This window comes from Astatotilapia calliptera, chromosome 3 (genome assembly GCF_964374335.1).
Source record: "Astatotilapia calliptera chromosome 3, fAstCal68.1, whole genome shotgun sequence".
Classification (NCBI taxonomy): Eukaryota; Metazoa; Chordata; class Actinopteri; order Cichliformes; family Cichlidae; genus Astatotilapia; species Astatotilapia calliptera.
In genome coordinates this window covers 27,434,818-27,461,187 of record NC_137424.1, presented here as the reverse complement: position 1 = coordinate 27,461,187, position 26,370 = coordinate 27,434,818, and the positions used below count along the sequence as shown (strand labels likewise).

The 26,370-nt window shown below is 44.6% G+C and overlaps 1 protein-coding gene, 1 non-coding gene and 2 pseudogenes across 4 annotated transcripts; all 4 read right to left on the bottom strand.

Annotated features, from left to right (window-relative positions):
- Window positions 1–254: 254 nt before the first annotated feature.
- Window positions 255–20,899, bottom strand: LOC113015708 (kinesin-like protein KIF2C). Of its 3 annotated transcripts, XM_080299788.1 has the most exons (23): window positions 20,786–20,899; window positions 20,524–20,604; window positions 20,330–20,418; window positions 20,140–20,241; window positions 6,521–6,569; window positions 6,405–6,440; window positions 5,502–5,648; window positions 5,095–5,217; window positions 3,933–4,030; window positions 3,715–3,810; window positions 3,556–3,610; window positions 3,274–3,436; window positions 3,017–3,107; window positions 2,810–2,873; window positions 2,642–2,733; window positions 2,398–2,540; window positions 2,049–2,262; window positions 1,833–1,943; window positions 1,679–1,746; window positions 1,492–1,570; window positions 1,330–1,410; window positions 1,099–1,192; window positions 255–437 (listed from the first exon to the last, which is right to left on the bottom strand). In XM_080299788.1, the coding sequence occupies exons 2-23, from the start codon at window positions 20,582–20,584 to the stop codon at window positions 376–378; spliced, it is 2,118 nt and encodes a 705-aa protein (XP_080155914.1). In that variant the 5' UTR covers window positions 20,585–20,604; window positions 20,786–20,899; the 3' UTR covers window positions 255–375. The 3 variants fall into 3 exon arrangements, with proteins under 3 accessions (XP_080155914.1, XP_080155915.1, XP_080155916.1); XM_080299789.1 differs by lacking the exon at window positions 6,405–6,440; XM_080299790.1 differs by lacking the exons at window positions 6,405–6,440; window positions 6,521–6,569 and having other exon boundaries at window positions 20,786–20,827.
- A 1,621-nt stretch (window positions 20,900–22,520) lies between these two features.
- LOC113019820 (5S ribosomal RNA) lies at window positions 22,521–22,639 on the bottom strand. The gene has a single exon (XR_003272125.1). It is a non-coding gene; the product is annotated as a 5S ribosomal RNA (ribosomal RNA).
- Window positions 22,640–23,929: 1,290 nt separating this feature from the next.
- Window positions 23,930–24,048, bottom strand: LOC113019787 (5S ribosomal RNA; annotated as a pseudogene).
- Window positions 24,049–25,653: 1,605 nt separating this feature from the next.
- On the bottom strand, window positions 25,654–25,762 carry LOC113019790 (5S ribosomal RNA; annotated as a pseudogene).
- Between the last annotated feature and the right edge of the window lie 608 nt (window positions 25,763–26,370).

Here is a 26,370-nt window from a genome sequence, read left to right as displayed (position 1 = left end):
GCGTTTCTCACTGTTACATGCATTTGATCGGGAAACTCGCCTGAAACAAAGTATAGGTTTTCATTATGCAACTGGTTACTGCATTCTTAGTGGTGGTATAATTTATTTAATGAGGTGCATAGACAACTTCAATGACCAATTCCATCAAGAATGAGCCCTCCAAAACTTGTCTCGTTTTTTAATGTACATGTATCCAATTCTGCACTAGAAATGAGCTGTCTGCCTAAAATATATAAAATCACATATTTAATGAATAGTGTTCAAAAACATTTTATTGAATACACAGAAGTTACTACAATGAAACAAATATAGTAAGAACAAACAAGTTTCCAATAAAACAGCTCGTTATTCAGAAGAGAAGGTTTTCTACTTGATTTAGTGATTCAGCCTCGCTGATTGCTCCTGATCCACAGCAGACTGCAAAGCCATCACTGTCTCTGTGGATGAAACAGATGAATGTAAATCCTTTCTTAATCCTTTGTCAGGCTATACATTTCATTTTGACAAAACAAGATGACTGTTTGGCAGCTATGCATTTGTTTTGTTTTTTGTTTTGTTTTGTTTTTTTAAATGCACTTAAAAAAATGAAAGAAAACAAAACATGAACTTGGCCGATGTAACCCACTGTCTCGTTTTTAAATCCTCAATACAAGCCATTTTCTCCATCACCATCTTGGTCTTTTAAAAATCAGATATCATGAAAAGGGCAGATTGGACCGTCAAACTGCATGCTCATTGGCAAACTACTTGAAACAATTCTCCATTTCTGACCATTACTTAGTCATTATTTTCAGGGTGAGATTGGGAGAAAAATGATTAAATACAGCAGGAAAGTGTTTAGAGAGGTCACATTTGGAAACTGTTTTTCTTTCTATAGTAACAAAACTCTTTTTACAAGCCCTAGGTATTGCCCCCTGGTGGCCATTAAAAAGAATAGAAATTTAAGACAGAGTCTACACCTTTATTTAAAACAAAAAACAAATAAAAGAAAAAAGGCTGGAGCTGTGTTAGAAGGGGTAAAGTTTTGTGTAATGAGCAAGCAGATTTAGTACATTACATTAACAAAACAAATCGAGCAATATTTTGGTTGGTACACACCCAATAACCTTTTGGAATGATCAACCAGATTGGGGAGTCCTTCCTCGATGTTGTATGAGATTTGGCCCATTTCTTGTACGAGGTCACCTGCCCTCTGAGTAAAAAAAAAAAAAATAGGCGAAATTACCAATTTAAAAAAATAAAATGACATTGTAACTTAAATCTTGGAAAAAGAAAAAAAAAACAAAAAAAAAAAAAAACAAAAAACATACAAAGTTAGGAAAACTCTACCTTGAGCTCTGAATAAACTTTCTCCTCCAGCTCAGCCACCTGAGATATGGCATCACACACACCGGTATCCAAAACTGATTCCTACATCACAAAAAGAGTGACAAGTTAAATCTGAGAAACTTCCACACAGGTTATAACTGGATTCATGCTGTGCAAGCTTACCTCTTCTGAGGAGCTATTCATTGGCTCCTGTGTCTTAGGTGCTTCACTGGCTTTGGAATTGCCATTAAGTTCCTTCACTCTGCAGAAAATGTTTCAAGCTTCATCATACAATAAGGCAACTGAGAATTCCCATTAGAAAAAAAACAAAAAGCCCACAGATTCAGAGCTTCATATGCTAAATACATACCTGTCAGCATAGCGCAATGTGTTCATTGTATATTTACATGAGGTCATACCTGGAGACACCATAGCAATCTGTGAAACAAAGAAAAAAATTTATTTGATGTGGATTTCAAAATATCCAATGCTGAGAGGAAGTCAAATTTGGTGTGGTAACATACCATGCAGGTCCTGGACTTCTCTCCAATGAAAGAATCCCTGAGGACTTTGGTCAAAGTGCTCATTCGGAAAGGAATGTGATCACTGTTCTTTCCCAGTGAACGGATACACTCCTACAGGATACAAGAGAGGAAACACCAGTGTTTTGAGTTGCTGTGCAGACATATTTAATGGAGAGAAAACAGAGTACTTCTGCCTTTTAATCAGCCATCGATTACCTTGAGAGCCAGAAGGCTGCGGTTGATCTTGGCAGTTTCAACTAAAGTACTCCGGTCATTGCTGCGGGCATCTGTACCATGCTCATTGCCAGCCAAATCGACCAGTGAAAACTTGCCGTGCAGCGTGGTAGCACGGTCATTGCGCCGAAGAACAATTTGAAGGATTGCATGAGAGCGGGATGAGTTGGCATTGGCTGAGGTTTGGCCCGACGTTCTGGAAAAGACAGTGAGATTCTAACTTGGAGTTTGCCTACCTACACTAATGGGCAATTAATATGTTTTTGTGCTCTTTCAGGCACAAAGAAAAATGAACAAGGAAACATCAAACACATTCTTGATACTAAACTACCTGCATGAACTGCCAATCTGTATCATCTTGATGACCTCCTCTGCTGAGGTCACATAGACCTCTTCGAGGCCGACCACCTGAACCTGTTGTCGTTCATCTTCCAAAACACGCAGCTTGGCCTTCTTATGCAGCAGGTCATACACCTAAATAAAAATAAATGTCTAGTTTGCTATATGGATTAATTGAACACGTGGATTCAATAGATATCTTCTCAGTGAAGGGTGTTCCCTTCACGTCTTCCTACCTTGCCGTTGTAAATCTCAAAGAAGCTGACGTAGGCAGAGAGATCCAAATTAGCATACCTCCTGTGGTGGAGGTAGGCAAAAACATCCTGGGCTAGAAGTGAATAGACTCAAATTATGACAAAGTCTGTTTTTTGTACAAAATCCAGTTGTTTCATTTAAGGTCCTACCTGCTAATGCGTAGATGCCTTTAGCACTGTTCTGCTGTTTCCCTGTGAAATCACCTCCCATTGTCTTAAAAACAAATAAAGACTTTGAGGGTTTTTTGTTGTTGTTGTTGTTTGGTTTTGTTTTGGGGGGGGGGGGGGGGGGGGGGTTGAAGCACAATTTTGCAAATGTGGAATTTATTCAAAGTCTTAGATCAAGGGGAGACTTACATGAGTCTTACCACTTCCTGTCTGGCCATAGGCAAAACATGTTGCCATACCACCTTCAAAAATGGACTGGACTAAAGGTTTAGCTGTGAACCTAAAAGGAAAATCAGAATTTTAGTCATCATAACATTAACAGGAAAATTACAGCATGTATAAAAGTATACATCGAGTCTCCATTGTACTGGTTAATGTCCCAGTTGTAAGTTAGAAAATGTACAATCAGAGCCACTGTTGGCTTAAAGGAAAAATTAGGTAGTTACTTGTAAACAAGTTCATTGGTGGCGGTGTCATCAAAGGAGTAGTCAAAGTGGAAGACTTGATTGTCCAAGTACTTGGTGAGGTCCACCTTGTGTTTTGGCTCATGGACCAGTAACGCACCTTTCCCAGGTACAGACACCACATCAATCTCCTTTTTATTAATCTCTACAATACACAAGAGTATCGGAGTTAGTGTATAAACATGGCAACTGTTTTCTCTCCCTTAATTACTCCTTTATATTCAGATGATAGAATAGAGAATCTACAAATTATTCCTGACCTACCCTGCTTGTTAAAGGGCCGCTTGCGAACGCACACACAAATCCTTTGGGGCTCAATCTTAAAAAAGGCAAGAGATGTGCAGAGAAATGACTGTGCTACAGTTTGCAAAGCTACAATAAAACTTTCTGGATGGAACATTTTAAGTCCATGTTCAAACCTACCGTTTCAGTAGTTGATAAGGGTGTGATTTCCAAAGTCGCTCTGAAATCCTGAATCATCTCAAAGAACTTCTGGTTGGGCCGGGAACCTTCCAGAAACTATAAAGACAAGCAAACAAAAGGTACTGTAACAAAATGAGGAGTAGTTTTGCTCATGTTTAAAACAATTTACATTATAAAATAAAAAAAATAAATAAATAATGGTTGAAGAAATCTTTCACCTTTCCCCTCTTGGTTTGCATATCTGGGGGCTTTATAACACAAGAGAGCCTTTTATTGCCTTTGTTCAACTCCACGGGAGCCACAGGTTTCCTCCTGCCTGAAATGTGAAAAAAACAAACAAACAATATACACACTTACAGTTTTTTCTGATTGCTTAAGCACATGTTATGTAACTATTGGCTAATTTAGCAAAACTCTACACACAAATAAAACAACCTGTCACCCAATTATCCAAACATTTTAGTTCTCTTGCAAAAGCAAACACAGCTAGATTAACTCTTCACACCTTTGTAAAAATGGTGTTTCCGTATCAAACAGTGCACACAAGCCATCATCTACTAAGCACACAATGCGCCAACTGCACACCGATGGTATGAATACAAAACACATCTGGCGTTTGCCTTCCCTGTGCACAAGGCAGGCTATGTCAGTTTGAGCTCATACTTCTGTCATAGATCCATAAGCATGGAGGGATCCAAACTTCAAGTACTGGTGTTTAGTCAAACACATCAAAACAAACAAGTGTTTATTTCCAAGTATAGGATTATTTGCAATCGCCATAATGACTATATGGGTTACGTGGTCTGCAGTGAACATGCTTCCTCTGCCCCCTCCTCGTCTTCCTCTTGCTCCTCCTTGTCCTTGTCGTCCTCTTCATCCTACTTCTTCACCTCCACGTCCTCTTCCTCGGCCTCCTCTACTTCTCACTCTTTCTGCTCCCACCATTGTACTCCGCACACACAGCTTACCTGTATTATAGTGCTTAGGCTGATTGCAAAGTGAACGAATTATCTAAGAAAGTTTTCACATGTGAAAGTGTGCCAGACAGTTGGCAAATTAGTGTTAATGATAGCCATACATTTGTATACTTTTGCTAGGAGTGTGTTGGAAATTTGGAAATTGAGTGTTGTGCAGTGAATTGTGCCTACAGTCTTGCAAAGTGTGTGTTACAAAATTGCAAACTGAGAGCAAAGCAGTTTTTGTGCTTTTAGTTTTGCACACTCAGTGAGTGGTTTTGCTATACGTCTGACTAGTTTTAGAAATTGTGCTACAGGAATCACAGTTAGTGTTTAGGCATTCGGTAAAAACTGTAATACACACACACACACACACACATAAATGAGATGTTAACACCTAATACCAATAAAATGGGTTACATACCTCTAACTGTGGATGGAGGAGGCATTTTCTCAGGTTCATCATTTTGCTTTATGGCCTCAGGAACAAAAGGCTGCAAAGTCGCTGGTTGTGTATCATTCTTTTTACGCTGCTGATTCGGAATTACTAGATGACAAAAAACAAATATAATTCAGATTTAACAGAAGAAAAAGACCAAAATATTTCTTCATACATTTAAAGTACTTAGAAACTTATTCAAATACATTTTAACAGGTACATGATATGACTTTGTACCCTGCAGATAACCAAATGAATATGGCATGGTCACCAACAACATGTTGTTAAATGAAACAGATGTGGCACTGTTGTGATTTTTTAAAATGCATTATGCATTTTAAAAAAAATCTTTTTGTTTTCTGTTTTAAATGAATAAGTAAATCACAACCAACCAGAGTTTTTGAGGACTGATGATGGTGGGGGCTCGGGATGTATGGTTTCTGGGTTAGCTGAAAAGGATTCTGTAGCTGAGACTGGTCCTTGAACAGAACCTGGGGCCTGAAACATACACGTCTGCCGAGCCTGGGACCGAGTAGCAACTGAAAGTGACACAAAACCAAGTCAAACTGCTGAAATATGAGTTTATGCAATTCAGACTGATTATTACCAGCATTATTGATCTGGATTAAGACAGCCACTACTGGTAAAATGGAGGAGAAAAAGGTAAGAAAAAGGTAAGAAGAAGAAGAAGAAAAAAAAAAAAAAAAAAAAAAAAAAAGCTGTACGAGGCTGTCTGGCAAAACACAAGTGACACCAACAGTAAATTCACCACTTATTTTTCTGAAAACAGAACAACCAAATCAGACATCCACAGTGGTAGAAAAGTGTGTTTTAAGTGAATAACAAAGATATGAAACACTAATGTGCTGGTCATTAAAATGGTTCTAAGTCCTAAAAAAAAAAAAAAAAAAAAAGGATTTAGAGGCCACTGTACATGCACTGTTTATTCTCCAATGAACTGATCAACCAGTGATAACAATCAGCGGTCCTTTTTATAGCACGATCTTATTTCTCAACAGGCAGAATTTAAGGACGAAGAGACAAAAAAACAAAAACAAAAACAAAAACAAAAAAAAAAAAAAAAAAACAAACATTGCTGCATATGCATATACAATCACCCAACACCTAAGTGTGTTGATTTCCATCCCTTGTGCGTTATCATTAATCTAATGTACATCTAAAATCTGGGAGCAGAGTTCAGCTCTTGCAGGACTGTCACTCCTCGCCCTTGCACCCATAACCAAAACAGGACAGATTAGATTTGCTTTAACAAAAAACATGCACGCCGTGCCGACCTGACTCTTCAGTTCTGGTGACTGCTGTAGTAGAAGCTTTTGGAAGGAAAGAAGCCATTAGGCAAGAGTACTTCACATTTACACCTGACACACACAGAGACTCAATATTTACATACAGGAGGCAGGTGCAGGAATCCTAGAGGAGCGCAGTCGACCCTCGTATTTCTACAGAATAAAAACAGAAAGAAAACTGTATAATGCCCAGTCCAGTCAGCCACTTAACTCTCTCATAAGAAGCACCGTGTACTTATGTGTAATGTAAGTTATTAGAACATCATTCTGCATGTAGTTACATCAAACAGTATAAAAGCAGAGGGAGATTTTTAAATCCAGATGATGTATTTAAAAATCATCATCTGGCGTTTATCACTTATAAAACAAACAAAAATGCTCAATTTGAATTAATCCACTGTCATCAACGTGTGGAGTAGAGCATTGCTTCAGGTTTGCTCATGGGAAGTGTTCATTTACAACTACAGTTGCGTTCCTTTTGGATTACACCTCATACAGCATAAGGCTTCTACTGAACATTCAAATTCAACTCACATGCATCCTCACCTGAAATAAGGGTCAACTTAATGTCACAGGAGAGGCTACACAAGGAAGCAGGAACATCAATTCAATTCAATTTCTTTATTGTCCCACAAGGGGAAATTAGTTTAGCAGCAGGAGGATAAGAACAAACAGAACAATACTATAAAACAATAATAACAATATGTGGCGTGAATAAGACACGGCGGGACCACGGAGCAACGTTCAGAGTCATCTTTATTTACATCTCACCACACCACAACACCCCCAAACCCCTCAGTCCCCGTGTTTTTAACTAGGCGGGCGTGATTAAGGATGCCGTGCAGGTGCGTCCGCCCTCCCTGCACGGCACCGCAGACCACGCCCCACCACATACCCCCATCGCCCGATTGAGGCCGGGGAGCCATCCGGCCGAACCTACTCCCCCACCGCCAGTGGGAGAGGGAATCAGCCCGGACAGCTGGCACCCCCAGGCCCCGGCCAAGCGACGGGGAGGTGCGAGTTCAGGCGGCCGTCCGCGAATCCAGCGGCGCAGGCAAAGCTGGTTCGGAAGTCGGACACGTGACAGGTGCACCCGGCGCGGCCGGCACAAGCGTGAGCCCCAGCTCACAGGTGGCTGGGCAGAGGTGTGGCGTGTACAGGCCTCTGGTGGTGGTGAGGCCGGTCTGGCGAGCACGGCGATCTCAAGCGTGGCGCCCGCCTCGCTCGCCAGTTCCACTCGAACAAGCTCCCCTGGCACTGGGACCTCCAGCTCCTTGCGCGGCCCCTCCGTCACCGCTGTCGCTCCCTGCTGGAGCAGCCCATAGCGCGACTCCTCCGTCACTACTGCTCCCTCCGCCGCCACTCCCGGCTCAAGCAGCCCCTCGTGCAGCTCCTCTTTCTCCAACCGGCGCAGACCCTCGCGCACCTCGTCTGCCGCCTCCGGTTGGAGCGGCTCATCCACCACTCCCGGCAGGAGCTGCCCTTCACCTGGCTGTTCCCCCTCCTCCGGCAGGCGCAGATCCCCGCGCGCCTCGTCTGCCACCTCCGGCTGCTGAGGTGCCTCACGCGGCTCCTCCACCGCTTCACTGTCCTCGGGACACACCTGTGGGGGTGGCGCCCAGGCCCAGAGCAGCGCCGCCAGCTCCCCAATCCTTTCCAGGTGCCGCTCGGACTGGTCCTGCAGCTCTTCCTGCTGGCGACGCACCTCCGCCGCCTGCTCCCGCTGGGCGGCCGCCATTTCGGCCACCCTCTGGGCCAGCTCCTCCATTCCCTGGCTCCGATATGGACCCGCCGTGCTGCCTCCTGGGTTTCGGCACCAATGTGGCGTGAATAAGACACGGCGGGACCACGGAGCAACGTTCAGAGTCATCTTTATTTACATCTCACCACACCACAACACCCCCAAACCCCTCAGTCCCCGTGTTTTTAACTAGGCGGGCGTGATTAAGGATGCCGTGCAGGTGCGTCCGCCCTCCCTGCACGGCACCGCAGACCACGCCCCACCACACAATAATAATGATAGAAAATTCAAGGACAATTATTTGCCATTAAGGAGACAAGACGCAGTAGGGATAAAAGAGACCTGGAGTCTTTTAGTCCTCCTCGGAGGTACTCTAAAACGGCGGCCGGAAGGCAACAACTCAAACTCACTGTGAAGTGGATGGTTCACACAATTAATAATAGAATGAGCCTTTCTAAGCACATTTCTATTGTAAATGGCCAAAAGTCCATCTTGCCAGCGCCCTGAAATTTTGCTAGCAGTTTTTACCAGAAGTCCCAACCGATTCTTATTCTTCACAGTCAGGTTACCAAACCAGGCAGCGATACAAAAAGACATCACAGATTTGATAAAACTTCTATAAAACAAGGACAACATCTCAGATGAGACGTTAAAAGATCTCATTTTCCTTAAAAAGAACAGTCTTTGTTGAACTTTTTTAGTAGTGGCATCAGCATGAGATTCAAAACACAGTTTATGGTCAAGTACCACACCTAGATATTTATAACTCTCAACGATCCCAATATCGGCAGTTTTAATGATAGTGGGTGATGAGCTAGAAGAGGACTTCCTAAAATCAATAATCATGTCTTTCGTTTTTGACACGTTAAGTGAAAGGAAGGACTCATCACACCAATTCACAAAATCATCTACAACCTGTCCATGGCCTGACTCGTCCCCCACTAGAAGACTGACGATCACTGTGTTGTCAGCAAACTTCAGGATGTGTCTGTTTGTGAAATTGCTGCGACACTCATTTGTGTACAGAATGAACAGAAGGGGAGAGAGGCAACAACCCTGGGGTGATCCAGTAGAGGAGGAGAGCACATCAGAAAAGACATGATTTACCCTCACACATTGTGACCTATTAGTCAGAAAGTCTGTCACCCAGCAGACCAGACTAGTGTCAAGCTTGAAATGATTGTAAAGGCTGTCAGCAAGTAAGAGGGGTTGAATTGTATTAAATGCAGATGAAAAGTCAGCAAATAATAATCTTGTGTGGGGGGGGGGGCCTCAAGATGCTTATACAAGAGATGCAGGAGTGTGACAGCAGCATCCTCCACACCTCTCCCTGCTCTATAGGCAAACTGGAAGGGGTCAAGATGGTGTTCAACATGCATTAAAATCTCCTTCTTAATTATCTTCTCAAATGTCTTCATCACTAAAGAAGTCAGAGCCACAGGCCTAAAATCATTCAGTGCCTTAGGAGAACTGCCCTTAGCAACAGGAACAATGATTGCATGTTTCCAAATTTTAGGTACAGTCTGTTCTGCCTTTTATAACTTAAATCGGATATTATAGTTGTAAGCTGCCCTAGAGCTCCCTCTAGTGGCTGCTTTGGGTTCGGTTACTTTGGGAAAGGAAAAAAATGAGAACGTGAAGAAGAAATAAAAGATGGCGGAAAGTGATACCGTAATGTTATCGTTCTAAGCTGATACGGACCTTAAAATGTTGTTGCCTTGGACAAGATATGTCTGTAAGTATGAGTGTCGATAAAATAATTATCCCCTGGAGGGTCTTAAGGACATTTATTGTCTTTTGAATTTTTAGTTTTAAACCATTTTCACTGTGTTGAGTGGATTAAAGCCAAATTTGTCAAAGAATCTTTTAACTTTTTTTTTTTTTAATTGTGGTGTAAATTCATTAAATTAGCCTAAAATGGCTAAGCTACAGCGATGCATCCACCTTTATGCCTTTGGACAAAAATTGTCCCATTGAAACCCATTATAAACGCTATTTTTCACGCCAGAAAAATTAAGGTTTAAGGGATCGTCAGGTTTCCACCTTAGGTTTCGTTTTTAACTAGAGACCTTAGAGTTGTAATTTTTTTATTTGTCCACCGAGTGGCGCCCTTGCTTCACATTTGACCTCTGCTCGAAAACAGCGGGCTGCAGAACTGAACTGCGGGAAAGGAAGTCTGATTTCCGGCTTGCATCACCGGCTATGCCCGCTGATCGGGCGAGACCAATCCACCCTCTCACCGACGTGAGAGGGTGGATTTTTTTTTTTCAATCAACAGGAAATGACGTATTTGTTGTCACGTGGTATGGATGTGTCTGCTGGAGAAAGGAGTCCCACGCAACATGCCCCGGTTCTTCGTCGCAACTTACCCCGGGAAGAGGCACTAATTTCGGCCTAGAGGACCAGCATTGACCGCCTGGAGACTATTTTCGGTTCCGGAAATTTTTTTTTTAAAGTAGATCGAAATTAATTTTGGTGCCGATCTTTGGACCATCTAAAGGCCTAATTATATTAACTATCAAATATTACTTCAAATGTTTTTTTTGGAAAATATTTAGTTTTTTAGGTTTTTTTTTAGTTTTTTTGTAATACAACTGGGATTTAAAGGGTTAAAACAACGAAAATATAATTAAAACTTTATATGAATATTTCAGGGAGAAGTAGTTTTAAAAGACTGACCAATTTAAAGTGAAAAAAAAAATTTACTCTATAGGCAAACTGGAAGGGGTCAAGATGGTGTTCAACATGCATTAAAATCTCCTTCTTAATTATCTTCTCAAATGTCTTCATCACTAAAGAAGTCAGAGCCACAGGCCTAAAATCATTCAGTGCCTTAGGAGAACTGCCCTTAGCAACAGGAACAATGATTGCATGTTTCCAAATTTTAGGTACAGTCTGTTCTGCCTTTTATAACTTAAATCGGATATTATAGTTGTAAGCTGCCCTAGAGCTCCCTCTAGTGGCTGCTTTGGGTTCGGTTACTTTGGGAAAGGAAAAAAATGAGAACGTGAAGAAGAAATAAAAGATGGCGGAAAGTGATACCGTAATGTTATCGTTCTAAGCTGATACGGACCTTAAAATGTTGTTGCCTTGGACAAGATATGTCTGTAAGTATGAGTGTCGATAAAATAATTATTCTTTTGTTTTGTGTAAAAATGGTACGATAATTTGTACATTTGAAAGTTTTATCTTGTTAGCTTGCAGTAAGAGGGTAACAAGATAGTTTACAATGTTAGTTAGCTAATACAGTATTTTGTACTTTCAGTTTTACGATGGTCAAAGAGAAGGCAATGGTCAGAGGCCATTCTTCAATAAATCAGCGCAAAAAGGAAAATAAGTCTGGTTATTGGAGCATCGTTATCTCACTGTCTAGCTGGTGAAACTAAGAGACTCAGGGCGAGGACAGCATAGTAAAAAGACATTAGCGCAGCGGGCACAACCACGAGGAGCTATTTTCAGCACATCAGTTATGAGTCTACGGTCAGGAAAGCAATATCAACTGGATCTTCCAGAAGAGGAAGAAACACCAGACCAAAGAGAAACAAAACAAGTGCACAACGCAGAGGATATGGAGAACAAGGATAATGCAAGCAACGCAGACACACAGGCGGAGTCTAGACGCTCGCGTACATCCAAGCGTTCATCCACAAGTTCTGCAGCACTTAAAGCACGAGCAAGAGCAGAGGCTGCACGTGCACAGCTGGCGTATTCAGAAAGAGAAGCAGCTATAATGAAACAAAAAACTGAACTTGAGGCTAATTTACATGTTTTGAGCTGCCAAAAGGCTGTTGCAGTTGCAGAAGCAGAGGTTGCAGTTTATGAAGAAGAGGAGGGACTCTCAAAAAGTGAACTGCGCTATCCATTGGTGGGACCACCCGCCAGTCCAAAGCAATGCACAGCAGAGTATGTACAAAAACACTCAGATATTTGCCTTGAAGGATTCAAATTAAAAGTAGATCCACTTGCCTGCCACAAAGCTGCACGTGAACAATGCGAAATGGCTATGAATGCAGATATAGACAATGACGGCTCACACAGTGCTCAAAAGGCTAATGTTAAAGTGGAACTCCAAACACAACAGAGAGAGAGACTGGATTCCCCCAAACCTTATCCGTACAACACTCTTCAAACATCAACAGAGACACAGGGTGTCCAGGATATTACAAGGTACCTGACACGGAGGGAAATGTTAAGTACTGGACTTTTGCAGTTTGATGACCACCCAGAAAACTACTGGGCGTGGAAGGCATCATTTCAAAGTGCTATTAAAGACTTGCATGTTACAGCTCAAGAGGAGCTAGATTTAATGGTCAAATGGCTTGGAGTTGAGTCTGGTCACCAGGCCAAAAGAATCCGATCAGTCCATGTCTTTAATCCAGCGGCAGCTCTCAACCTTGTGTGGCAAAGACTCGAGGAATGTTATGGATCTCCAGAAGTGGTAGAAAATGCACTGTTAAAAAAGATTGAACAGTTTCCCAAACTAAACAACAGAGACAACACAAAGTTAAGAGAGCTGGGTGACGTTCTGCAGGAAATAGAATGTGCAAAAGATGGAGGATACCTACCAGGCCTCTCATATTTGGACACAGCTCGCGGAGTCAACCCCATTATCGAAAAGTTACCATATGGACTGCAGGAAAAATGGATTGCAACAGGAGCAAAGTACAAAGAAGAACATAAAGTTGTTTTCCCCCCTTTCAGTGTCTTTTCAAAGTTTGTAAGACAACAAGCCAAAATAAGAAACGACCCAAGCTTTGTCATCACACCTCCTGCCGACACAAGCTTCAAGAAGGAGAAAAGCTTCAGAGGCAGTAACAGGCAAGTGATTAGTGTACACAAAACGGACATTCCTACAGACACTAGTTCACCTCAAAATAGTTACAGCAAGCCTATAGAAAGCCCTGACAAGGTATGCCCAATACATAAGAAGCCTCACCCTCTTAAAAGGTGCAACAGTTTTAGAGCAAAGCCCATAGATGAGCGCAAGTCATTTTTAAAAGAGAACAGAATCTGTTTTAAATGCTGTGGCTCTACTCAACATTTAGCAAGGGACTGCAGGGCTCAAATAAAATGCATGGACTGTGGTAGCGACAGGCATTTAGCAGTGCTACATCCAGGTCCACCCCCTGCTCCAGCTGAGAGCTCTGGAGCTGATAAAGATGATGGCGGGGAGACACAGGATAATGCAAATGCCTCAGTTGTTTCCAAATGCACAGAAGTCTGTGGTGATGAAGATAGCCCACATTCGTGCTCAAAAATAAGTCCTGTGTTAGTCTATCCAGAAGGCGAAAAAGAACAGGCTAGAAAGATGTATGCAGTGCTTGATGAACAAAGTAACAAGTCACTAGCTAAGTCTCAGTTTTTTGAGCTCTTTAATATTAAGACACGCTCAGAGACTTACAAGCTCAGAACATGCTCAGGACTGTCAGATAATGTCGGCAGAACAGCAGTAAACTTCATGATTGAGTCATGATTGAGTCAATGGATGGTAAAGTAAAGCTCCCACTTCCAAACCTGATTGAATGTGACATGATTCCAGACGACAGGAGAGAGATTCCCTCTCCACAAGTGGCCATGAAGTTCTCACACTTACAGAAGATAGCTGAAAAAGTACCTCCTGTAGAAGAACAAGTACCTATTCTGTTGCTTTTGGGAAGAGACATTATACAGGTACACAAAGTCAGAGAGAGAATCAATGGGCCACACAATACACCTTACGCGCAGCGTTTGGATTTAGGCTGGGTTATAGTTGGAGAAGCCTGCATGGGGAAGACGCATAAGCCCCCTAGTGTGAGTGTTCTCAAAACACATATTCTTCAGAATAGCCGTGCTTCTTACCTCTACCCATGTCCTAACACGTTTCAACTCAAAGACCAGTTAAACACCACACCTAACCCCAAAAAGGACAGGGGAAACACAAACACCAATCAACTGGGAGAAACTGTTTTTGACAGGACAAAAGATGATGACAAACCAGCACTGTCAGTAGAGGACAAAGACTTCATTGACATCATGGAGAAGGAGGTGTATCAAAATGAATGTAACAGCTGGGTGGCGCCTTTGCCATTCCGCTCTCCAAGACCAGAGCTTCCGAGTAACAGAGAGCAAGCATTCAAGCGCCTCCAATCTCTCAGAAAGACATTGGACCGGAACCCTGAAATGAAAAGACAATATATCGAATTCATTCAAAACATGCTGGACAATGACCATGCAGAAGTCGCTCCACCTTTGGACTCAAACAAAGAACACTGGTACTTGCCATCCTTCGGTGTGTACCACCCACAAAAACCTAATCAGCTGAGAGTAGTCTTTGACTCAAGTGCAGAATTTGAAGGACAGTCCCTTAACAAAGTCTTATTAAGTGGACCTGACCTAAATAACACACTACTAGGTGTCCTTATGCATTTTAGGAAAGAGCCTGTAGCATTTTCAGCTGATGTGCAACAAATGTTTTATTGTTTTGAAGTGAGAGAGGATCATAGGGATTATCTGAGATTCCTTTGGTATGAAGACAATGATCCCGACCAAGGTATTTGTGACTATAGAATGAGGGTTCATGTTTTTGGGAATAGCCCTTCTCCAGCTGTGGCTATTTATTGTATGAGGCGTGCTGCAGTTGAGGGAGAAGAAAAGCACGGACATGATGCAAAGCAGTTTGTAATGAGACATTTTTACGTTGATGATGGTCTCGCATCCACAGCAACAGTGGAAGAAGCTGTTGAGACACTCACAAGCGCTCAAAAGATGCTGGCACAGTCAAACTTAAGGCTACATAAAATAGCTTCTAATGACCACAAAGTAGTGGAAGCGTTTCCTGCTGCCGAGAGAGCCAAGGATCTAAAAGACTTGGATTTAGAGTTGGACGACATACCCCTGCAAAGGAGCTTGGGGGTACTGTGGAATCTTAAAGAGGACTGTTTTACCTTTCACGTCACCACTGAACAAAAGCCGTTCGCCAGGAGAGGTGTCTTGGCCACTGTTAACAGTCTGTATGACCCGCTGGGTTTCGTGTCACCCATCACAATGCAGGGAAAAGCTCTTCTCCGTGAATTGACCTCAGAGCAAAAGGACTGGGATGAATCACTTCCTGCAGAAAGAGAAGATGAATGGAGCAGATGGAGAAGCTCATTGAAGGATCTTCAGCGGCTTCAGATACCGAGGTGCTACCTCTCGTTCTCCCAGGCCATTGCTGTGAAAAAAGAACTGTGCATATTTTCAGATGCCTCCACCATGGCCATAGGAGCAGTGGCATATCTGAGAGCTATTGATGGTGAAGGTCAGTGGCACACAGGTTTCATCATGGGCAAGTCCAAAGTAGCCCCAAGACCCGCCCAAACTGTTCCTAGATTGGAGTTATGTGCAGCAGTGTTAGCTGTAGAGATGTACGAACTCATTAGAGATGAGATTGACATTGAAGTAGACACTGTCAGATTTTTCACAGACAGTAAAATTGTTCTTGGTTACATACACAACAACACAAAGAGGTTCTACACTTACGTGGCTAACCGAGTGATTAGAATCAGAAAGACTACACATCCAGCACAGTGGTTTTACATAGCCACTAGTGACAATCCAGCAGACACAGCCACTAGACCAATTGCAGCTTCTGCATTGGCTTCTACAAACTGGTTTAGTGGTCCTTCCTTTTTGACACAACACGACATAGAGAAGTCTCACTGTGATAGTTTCACACTAGGGCTGCCACGATTAGTCGACTAGTCACGATTATGTCGACTATTAAAATCGTCGACGACTAATTTAATAGTCGACGCATCGTTTGAAGCTTTGTAAGATCACAAAGGACGCAGGAATGAGTAGTAGGATTTAAGAGTGTAATAACGGACTGAAACAGAAGATGGCAGCACTGCATGTCCAAGGATGCCAGCTGCCGTTAAACCCCGAAGAAGAAGAAGAAGCTGTGTCCCAGAATTCATAGCGCAGCTGTCAACAATGGCGGCAGCTAGTTAGTTTTAACTTTACTCTTATTATTCTTTCTGGGTCACAAAATAAACGTTTAACATATTTTCAGGCGAGAATGTAGCTGTGTAAACCTCAAATATCTGCTCAGTTTATCAAGACACCGCATATTTTCAAAAGCGCTCCGACGTTTTCGGAGACGTCTGTTACCCACTAGCTCGTTAGCTAGGCGGGGGCAAGGCTAACTAGAGCCGTGAGAACACCGGACTCCCGGCAAATCGTTTTCAAACCCACCGCCGTCTTTCGCTAGTCAGGTTAAACATATATATAAGTCACTTAGATAACTTAAATGTTATTGTTTGGCTTTTTTCAGTATTTATTTGTTCCTGAGTAAATCGGTTTGGCTGAGATTAAAGGTATAGTTTTTGCACAGCTAAAACTGTCAAGCAGACAGCTGATTATCAGAAGTGTGAGACGCTGGAGAATATACTCCGGTGTCCTGTTATATTTTAGAAAGCAAGGAGTTTATTAAACTTCACCGAAACAATCTGCAAATTTCATTAAAAATTAATAAACTACCATCTTGTCTTTATTTTTAGTTAGCACAAACACTTCAAGCTGTAAGCTAATGATAGTTATATAAGACCAGATGCTGCTGGTGCAATAAGCTGTACGTCCAATGGATGATGATCTGATTAGTCGACTAATCGCAAAAATAATCGGTGACTAGTCGATTATCAAAATAATCGTTTGTGGCAGCCCTATTTCACACTGATCGATCCTGACACAGATGCAGAGATCAGACCTGATATAACAAGTTTTGTTACCAAAGCCTCAGTAACACAGCTAGAGCCATGCCGTTTTGAAAGATTCTCTCATTGGATGAGATTGTGTCGCACTATTGCATCACTAAAGCGTGTGGCAGTATCATTCAAGAAAACAAACACAGAAGGTAAAGGCTGGAAGTGTTTCAGTGAAACTAACACCACAGATGAAGTGTCTAAAGCAGCAAAGTTCATCATTCACACAGTACAAAGTGAAACGTTCAAAGAAGAGTACAGATGCATAAAAGAAAATCTGCCACTTCCAAAACAAAGCTGCCTTCAAAGGTTAAATCCAGTTATTGATGAAGATGGGCTCCTCAGACTAGGAGGTCGATTGGCACCTGCTAACCTAACAAAAGATGAGAAACATCCACTCATTATCCCAAATGCTCATCATATAGCCATCCTTCTTATTAGATACTATCATGAGAAGGTAGCGCATCAGGGGCGTCACCTAACAGAAGGAGCGCTCAGAGGTGCTGGATTTTGGATTATTGGCAGTAAACGGCTCGTCTCTTCTGTTATTTACAAGTGTGTTCTCTGTCGAAAGCTTCGAGGACGACTTCAGACCCAAAAGATGGCAGATTTACCCGTGGACAGGCTGACACCAATGCCACCGTTCACTAGTGTAGGACTGGATGTCTTTGGACCCTGGACGGTCACCACACGTCGCACCAGAGGAGGGAGTGCAGACAGTAAACGATGGGCTGTGCTTTTCACCTGCATGTCCACGAGAGCTGTGCACATTGAGCTCATTGAAACAATGTCAACATCCAGCTTCATCAATGCGCTGAGGAGATTTTTCTGCATCCGTGGACCTGCTCAAATACTCAGATCTGATAGAGGTACAAATTTTGTTGGAGCATGCAATGAGTTGCAAATTGATCACAAGGACACAGAACTAAACTCATACCTGCAAGAGAAAGGATGCACATGGCTGTTTAATCCCCCACACTCGTCACACATGGGTGGCTCGTGGGAGAGACTTATTGGAGTAGCAAGGCGCATCCTAGATGGTATTCTGTTGAAAGCCGTACATGTCCAACTAACGCATGAAGTGTTAAGTACATTCATGGCAGAAGTAATGGCAATAATGAATGCAAGACCACTTGTACCAGTCTCAACAGATCCAGACAAACCAAACCTCACTCCAGCAATGCTCCTTACACAAAAGGTCAATGCATTATCTGCACCAACAGGAAGCTTTGGACCGCCAGACCTCTACTCAAAGCAATGGAAGCAAGTACAGTGTTTGGCAGACTCTTTTTGGAAACAGTGGAAAAGTGAATATCTTTCAACACTACAGCAAAGGAGAAAATGGACTGATGATAAAACAAACATAAAAGTTGGTGATGTTGTGTTATTGAAAGATGCTCTCGCACACAGAAATGACTGGTCCATGGGAAAAGTTGTAAGAACATTTGAGAGCAAGGACAATAAGGTTCGAAAAGCAGAAGTAAAGACTGTGAAAGATGGAAATGAAAAAGTGTTTTTGAGACCCATCGCTGATATGGTTTTGCTTTTATCAAGTGATAAATAAGTGTTTGAAATAGCCCTAAACTGTTCAAAATGTTTATTAGAAAAGTTTGTTCTAGTGGCACAATTATATTGTACCAGGCAGGGAGTGTTCTGCCTTTTATAACTTAAATCGGATATTATAGTTGTAAGCTGCCCTAGAGCTCCCTCTAGTGGCTGCTTTGGGTTCGGTTACTTTGGGAAAGGAAAAAAATGAGAACGTGAAGAAGAAATAAAAGATGGCGGAAAGTGATACCGTAATGTTATCGTTCTAAGCTGATACGGACCTTAAAATGTTGTTGCCTTGGACAAGATATGTCTGTAAGTATGAGTGTCGATAAAATAATTATTCTTTTGTTTTGTGTAAAAATGGTACGATAATTTGTACATTTGAAAGTTTTATCTTGTTAGCTTGCAGTAAGAGGGTAACAAGATAGTTTACAATGTTAGTTAGCTAATACAGTATTTTGTACTTTCAGTTTTACGATGGTCAAAGAGAAGGCAATGGTCAGAGGCCATTCTTCAATAAATCAGCGCAAAAAGGAAAATAAGTCTGGTTATTGGAGCATCGTTATCTCGCTGTCTAGCTGGTGAAACTAAGAGACTCAGGGCGAGGACAGCACACAGTCTGTAGCTCTAAAGAAAGTGAGAAGATATAGTGAAAAATCCCACTCAGCACAAGTTCTCAGTACCTGTCCACAGATGTTGTCAGGTCCAGGACTCTTGCTTTTGGTATGTCTAAAAAGATTAGCTACCCCTGTCTCATCAATACAAATAGATGGGGGAGTGATGGTCTTTTCCCTCAGTGTGCTGGTCTGCCTAGAACAATCATAGTTCTCAAAACGAAGGTAAAAACTGTTAAGACTGTCTGCCAGATGTTTGTCAGAGGTAAACCCCTCTAAGGTAATGCTGCTTTTACCTTTCGTCTGTAGCCCTGCCATTGTTTTCATACCAAGCCAAGCTCTTTTGAGGTTGTTACTGCTGAGTTCTGCCTCAATCTTATTTCAATACCTCATCTTGGCAATCTTTATTGCAGCCCTCACCTCCTTCCTCAATATTCTCACAGTGGGAACGTCTCCCTCGTTAAAAGCAATTTTCCTTTTAAGAATCACATCCTTAATATCTTTAGAGAGCCACGGTTTGTTATTAGGGAAAGTCTTAAATTCTCTGACTGGAACCACAGAGTCTTTGCAAAAAGAGATGTAGCTACACACCACATCAGTGAGTTCATCCAAATCAGAAGTGCTCTCTTGAAACACGGACCAGTCAGTGCAATCAAAACACCCCTGAAGGGCAACACAACTGTCTTTTGTCCAGACATTAGTCCGCTTCACACAGGCCTTCTCCCTCCTAATCACAGATCTGTAAGCAGGGAGGAGGTGAATAACATTGTGATCCGAAGAACCTAGCGCAGGTCCGGCCACAGACTTGTATGCCCCCTTAATTGGTCCATAACACAAATCCAGCGCTTTGTTATGCCTTGTAGGACAAGTGACATATTGAAAGAAATTGTTCAGTGATTTCTTAAGATTACAATTGTTAAAATCACCGAGAATAAAATTAGGAGCATCCGGTGAGAGAGTCTGCAGATTGTGTACCACTTTAAAAATGGCATCAGCAGCAACTTTAACGTCAGCCTTAGGATGAAACTAACCTGTCATCTGGTGACTGACAGCAAGGTTAATGTAATAAATTATGAGAAAAAACAATGTAGGCTAGCACTCACCTTTTCTGGAACATGAGTCGATGGGTCAGGCGTTGAGCTTGTGATTGAATTTATAGGGTCCAAAACCTCTGGATTGAGTATACATAACTCACTTAGATCAATCTAAAACACAGAAGAAGAAGCAGACTCAGCATATGGGATATTTTAATGTATACTTGGTTGATATCACCTCAGTTACGACATTACTGACCCCCTTTCCACGGCACATGTTCCTCTCATGCCACTCAACCATAACTGTGGACTTGTCAACGGATTTCACGGTGGCCGAATGGACTCGACCTAGTTCACGTACATAAAAAAAAAAGCATGCCTGAGTTAAACTCACCGCACACGGGAAGTACAAAAACACATAATACGAACGGATTTAATGCAACATGAGCTCACCATCACTGCGGCTGATCTGGACAGAGAGTCCAACGAGAAGTCGGGACAGGCTGTTCTCCATGATAGCGCCTTCTTAAAAAGCTGAAAATAATGAAGGTAACGTTAGCGTATTAAGTATCCAACTCATTCTCTACTAGTTGTGCTGTCGTCGCTGTGAAAATATGCCGCCTTTTCATGGAAACGTAAAGTTTGATAAAAACCAAACCGTCAGTTGTTTCCATTTGTTTATTTTTAGTTTCTTTCAAGATAAAATCACACTTACCTTTCACCCGTGCCAAACTCAACAGCGTCCAGAATGTAAACTGGCGTTATTTCCGAGTATTTAAGAATCTGATTGGTCTTCGTCATTTCATAGAGTCCAGCGTTCTTCTTCTACGGATTTATAGGTGGTATTTAAATTGATGTTACACTGCCACTCATCGGACAAGTTAGGAAGAACCGCTACAGTTGTGCAAATGAAAGAACTTCGATACATTAATTCAACCAGACCAGCTCAATAAGATGTTGCTGACTTTAATGAAATATTGTGTTTTATCCACGCAAGCAAACAAAAGCAGAAAAACATTTATCTTAACAGACAAGTGGTTTACAAGAAATACACATCATACAGTACGGGATTTAAATGTGTATGTATATATATATATATATATATATATATATATATATATATATATATATATATATATATATATATATATATATATATATATATATATATATATATATATATAAAACAACCGTGGGCTATAGTAAATAAAGCTAATGCTAATGATAAAGGAATGTAACAATTAAAGTTAAAGTTACCAAATACTCATCACTGATATTTATCGTGAACTCAACTAAATTTTATTTTCTAAACCTTAACTGAAACTGAAAATAAACATGATATAAAATATTATACAACCAGCAATGGTTTAGCAATATATTTCTGCATGACTTTATCTGTCTCACATATCAGTTGTAGCCCTTTGATTTACAACATTGTTTTGGTTAATTTCCCCCCCCCCCAATTTATGGATTCAAGTGATTAGGTGGCAAGTACGTGAAGTTACTAAGACAATCCTATAACCCTACCTGCATGTTTGCATAATACCCTAACCCAAAGGCTCAGTTTAGCATTTATCCAACAGCACAGGGCCTGGATTGTTGAAGATGGCCTCAGGAACCAGCACAGGGCCTGGTGTGTTGTACATGGCCACAGCTAACAGCACAGGGCCTGGTGTGGTGAAGATGGCCTCGGCCAGAAGCACAGGGCCTGGTGTGATGTGAGTGGCCTGAGCAAGAGCCACAGGCCCTGGTGTGGTGTAAGTGGCCTGAGCAAGAGCCACAGGCCCTGGTGTGGTGTAAGTGGCCTCAGCCAGAGCAACAGGCCCTGGTGTGGTGTAAGTGGCCTCAATAGCAACTAAGGCCCTGGTGTGGTGTAAGTGGCCTCAATAGCAACTAAGGCCCTGGTGTGGTGTAAGTGGCCTCATCCAGCAGTCACAGACCCTGGTGTGGTGTAGGTGGCCTCAGCCAGCAGCCACAGGCCCTGGTGTGGTGTAGGTGGCCTCAGCCGGCAACTAAGGCCCTGTTGTGGTGTAAGTGGCCTCAGCCAGAGGCACAGACCCTAGTGTGGTGTAAGTGGCCTGAGCAAGAGCCAAAGACCCTGGTGTGGTGTAAGTGGCCTCAATAGCAACTAAGGCCCTGGTGTGGTGTAAGTGGCCTCAGCCAGCAGCCACAGGCCCTGGTGTGGTGTAAGTGGCCTCAGCCAGTGCCACAGACCCTGGTGTGGTCTAAGTGGCCTCAGCCGGCAACTCAGGCCCGTGTGTGTTGTACATTACCTTAGCCAGAATCACAGGCCCTGGTGTGGTGTAGGTGGCATCAGCTAGCAGCACAAGACATTGGAAAAGAGCCAAAAGCAATGTCGTTAATGTGCCCTCATTAATGGGGAGCTGCTTTGGGTCTTTTAATACACCCCTTCTCTGGATCAAAAGCAGTTCAATGACATGAAAATCAAAGGCTTACAGCACCAGGTATTCCCAGGCAGTCTCCCATCCAAGTACTAACCAAGCCCAGCCCTGCTTAGCTTCCGAGATCAGACTAGGTCAGGCGTGCTCAGGGTGGTATGGCCGTAAGCTGCTGGCCCAAGCACAACGTCTCAATTTATGGATTCAAGTGATTTGGTGGCAAGTACCTGAAGTTCCGAAGACAATCCTATAACCCTACGTGCATGTTTGCATAATACCCTAACCCAAAGGCTCAGTTTAGCATTTATCCAACAGCACAGGGCCTGGATTGTTGAAGATGGCCTCAGGAACCAGCACAGGGCCTGGTATGTTGTACATGGCCACAGCTAGCAGCACAGGGCCTGGTTTGGTGAAGATGGCCTCGGCCAGAAGCACAGGGCCTGGTGTGATGTGAGTGGCCTGAGCAAGAGCCACAGGCCCTGGTGTGGTGTAGGTGGCCTCAGCCAGCAGCCACAGGCCCTGGTGTGGTGTAAGTGGTCTCAGCCAGCAGCCACAGGCCCTGGTGTGGTGTAAGTGGTCTCAGCCAGCAGCCACAGGCCCTGGTGTGGTGTAAGTGGCCTCAGCCGGCAACTCAGGCCCTGTTGTGGTGTAAGTGCCCTCAGCCAGTGCCACAGGCCCTGGTGTGGTGTAGGTGGCCTGAGCAAGAGCCCCAGGCCCTGGTGTGGTTTAAGTGGCATCAATAGCAACTAAGGCCCTGGTGCGGTGTAGGTGGCCTCAGCCAGCAGCCACAGGCCCTGGTGTGGTGTAAGTGGCCTCAGCCAGCAGCCACAGGCCCTGGTGTGGTCTAAGGGGCCTCAGCCGGCAACTCAGGCCCTGTTGTGGTGTAAGTGGCCTCAGCCAGAGCCACAGACCCTGGTGTGGTGTAAGTGGCCTCAGCCAGAGCCACAGGCCCTGGTGTGGTGTAGATGGCCTCAATAGCAACTAAGGCCCTGGTGTGGTGTAGATGGACTCAGCCAGAGCCACAGGCCCTGGTGTGGTGTAGGTGGCCTCAGCCAGAGCCACAGGCCCTGGTGTGGTGTAGATGGCCTCAATAGCAACTAAGGCCCTGGTGTGGTGTAGATGGCCTAAGCCAGAGCCACAGGCCCTGGTGTGGTGTAGGTGGCCTCAGCCAGCAGCCACAGGCCCTGGTGTGGTGTAAGTGGCCTCAGCCAGCAGCCACAGGCCCTGGTGTGGTGTAGGTGGCCTCAGCCGGCAACTCAGGCCCTGTTGTGGTGTTAGTGGCCTCAGCCACCAGCCACAGGCCCTGGTGTGGTGTAGGTGGCCTCAGCCAGCAGCACAAGACATTGGTAAAGAGCGAAAAGCAATGTCGTTACTGTGCCCTCATTAATGGGCAGCTGCTTTGGGTTTTTTAATACCCCCCTTCTCTGGTTCAAAAGCACTTCAATGACATGAAAATAAAAGGCTTACAGCACCAGGTAGTCCCAGGGAGTCTCCCATCCAAGTACTAACGAAGCCCAGCCCTGCTTAGCTTCCGAGATCAGACGAGGTCAGGCGTGCTCAGGGTGGTATGGCCGTAAGCTGCTGGCCCCAGCACAATGTCTCAATTTATGGACTCAAGTGATTAGGTGGCAAGTACCTGAAGTTACGAACGCAATCCTATAGCCCTACCTGTATGCCTGCCTAAGACCCTAACCCAAAGACTCAGTTTAGCATTTATCCAGCAGCACAGGCCATGGATTTTTGAAGATGGCCTCAGGAACCAGCACAGGGCCTGGTGTGATGTAAGTGGCCTCAGCCAGAGCCACGGGCCCTGGTGTGGTGTACGTGGCCTCAGCAAGAGCCACAGGCCCTGGTGTGGTGTAGGTGGCCCCAGCCGGCAACTCAGGCCCGGGTGTGGTGTAGATTGCCTTAGCCAGAGTCAAAGGCCCTGGTGTGGTATAAGTGGCCTGAGCAAGATCCACAGGCCCTGGTGTGGTGTAAGTGGCCTCAATAGCAACTAAGGCACTGGTGTGGTGTAAGGGGCCTCAGCCAGCAGCCACAGGCCCTGGTGTGGTGTAAGTGGCCTCAGCCAGTGCCACAGGCCCTGGTGTGGTGTAGGTGGCCTCAGCCAGCAGCCACAGGCCCTGGTGTGGTGTAAGTGGCCTCAGCCACCAGCCACAGGCCCTGGTGTGGTGTAAGTGGCCTCAGCCAGTGCCACAGGCCCTGGTGTGGTGTAGGTGGCCTGAGCAAGAGCCACAGGCCCTGGTGTGGTGTAAGTGGCCTCAGCCAGAGCCACAGGCCCTGGTGTGGTGTAGATGGCCTAAGCCAGAGCCACAGGCCCTGGTGTGGTGTAGGTGGCCTCAGCCAGCAGCCACAGACCCTGGTGTGGTGTAAGTGGCCTCAGCCAGCAGCCACATGCCCTGGTGTGGTGTAGGTGGCCTCAGCCGGCAACTCAGGCCCTGTTGTGGTGTAAGTGGCCTGAGCCAGAGGCACAGACCCTGGTGTGGTGTAAGTGGCCTGAGCAAGAGCCACAGGCCCTGGTGTGGTGTAAGTGGCCTCAGCCAGCAGCCACAAGCCCTGGTGTGGTGTAAGTGGCCTCAGCCAGCACCCACAGGCCCTGGTGTGGTGTAGGTGGCCTCAGCCAGCACACACAGGCCCTGGTGTGGTGTAGTTGGCCTGAGCAAGAGCCACAGGCCCTGGTGTGGTGTAAGTGGCCTCAGCCAGTGCCACAGACCCTGGTGTGGTCTAAGTGGCCTCAGCCGGCAACTCAGGCCCTGGTGTGGTGTAAGTGGCCTCAGCCAGTGCCAGAGGCCCTGGTGTGGTGTAAGTGGCCTGAATAGCAACTAAGAACCTGGTGTGGTGTAAGTGGCCTCAGCAAGCAGCCACAGGCCCTGGTGTGGTGTAGGTGGCCTCAGCCAGCAGCCACAGGCCCTGGTGTGGTGTACGTGGCCTCAGCCAAATCCACAGGCCCTGGTGTGGTGTAAGTGGCCCCAGCCGGCAACTCAGGCCCTGGTGTGGCGTGGATTGCGTTAGCCAGAGTCACAGCCCCTGGTGTGGTGTAGGTGGCCTCAGCCAGCAGCACAAGACATTGGTAAAAAGCGAAACGCAATGTCGTTATTGTGCCCTCATTAATGGGCAGCTGCTTTGGGTCTTTTAATACACCCCTTATCTGGTTCAAAAGCAGTTCAATGACATGAAAATAAAAGGCTTACAGCACCAGGTATTCCCAGGAAGTCTCCCATCCAAGTACTAACCAAGCCCAGCCCTGCTTAGCTTCCGAGGTCAGGCGTGCTCAGGGTGGCATGGCTCTAAGCTGCTGACCCCAGCACAATGTCTCAATTTATGGATTCAAGTGATTAAGTGGCAAGTACCTGAAGTTACGAACACAATCCTATAACCCTACCTGCATGCTTGCATAATACCCTAACCCAAAGACTCAGTTTAGCATTTATCCAGCAGCACAGGCCCTGGATTGTTGAAGATTGCTTCAGGAACCAGCACAGGGCCTGATATGTTGTACATGGCCTCAGCTAGCAGCACAGGGCCTGGTTTGGTGAAGATGGCCTCGGCCAGAAGCACAGGCCCTGGTGTGGTGTAAGTGGCCTCACCCAGAGCCACAGCCCCTGGTGTGGTGTAAGTGGCCTCATTAGCAACTAAGGCCCTGGTGTGGTGTAGATGGCCTCAGCCAGAGCCACAGGCCTTGGTGTGGTGTAGGTGGCCACAGCAGGCAACTCAGGCCCTGGTGTCGTGTAGATGGCCTTAGCCAGAGTCACAGACCCTGGTGACCTGAGCAAGAGCCACAGGCCCTGGTGTGGTGTACATGGCCTCACCAGCAACTAAGGCCCTGGTGTGGTCTAGATGGCCTCGGCCAGAGCCACAGGCCCTGCTGTGGTGTAGGTGGCCCCAGCCGGCAACTAAGGCC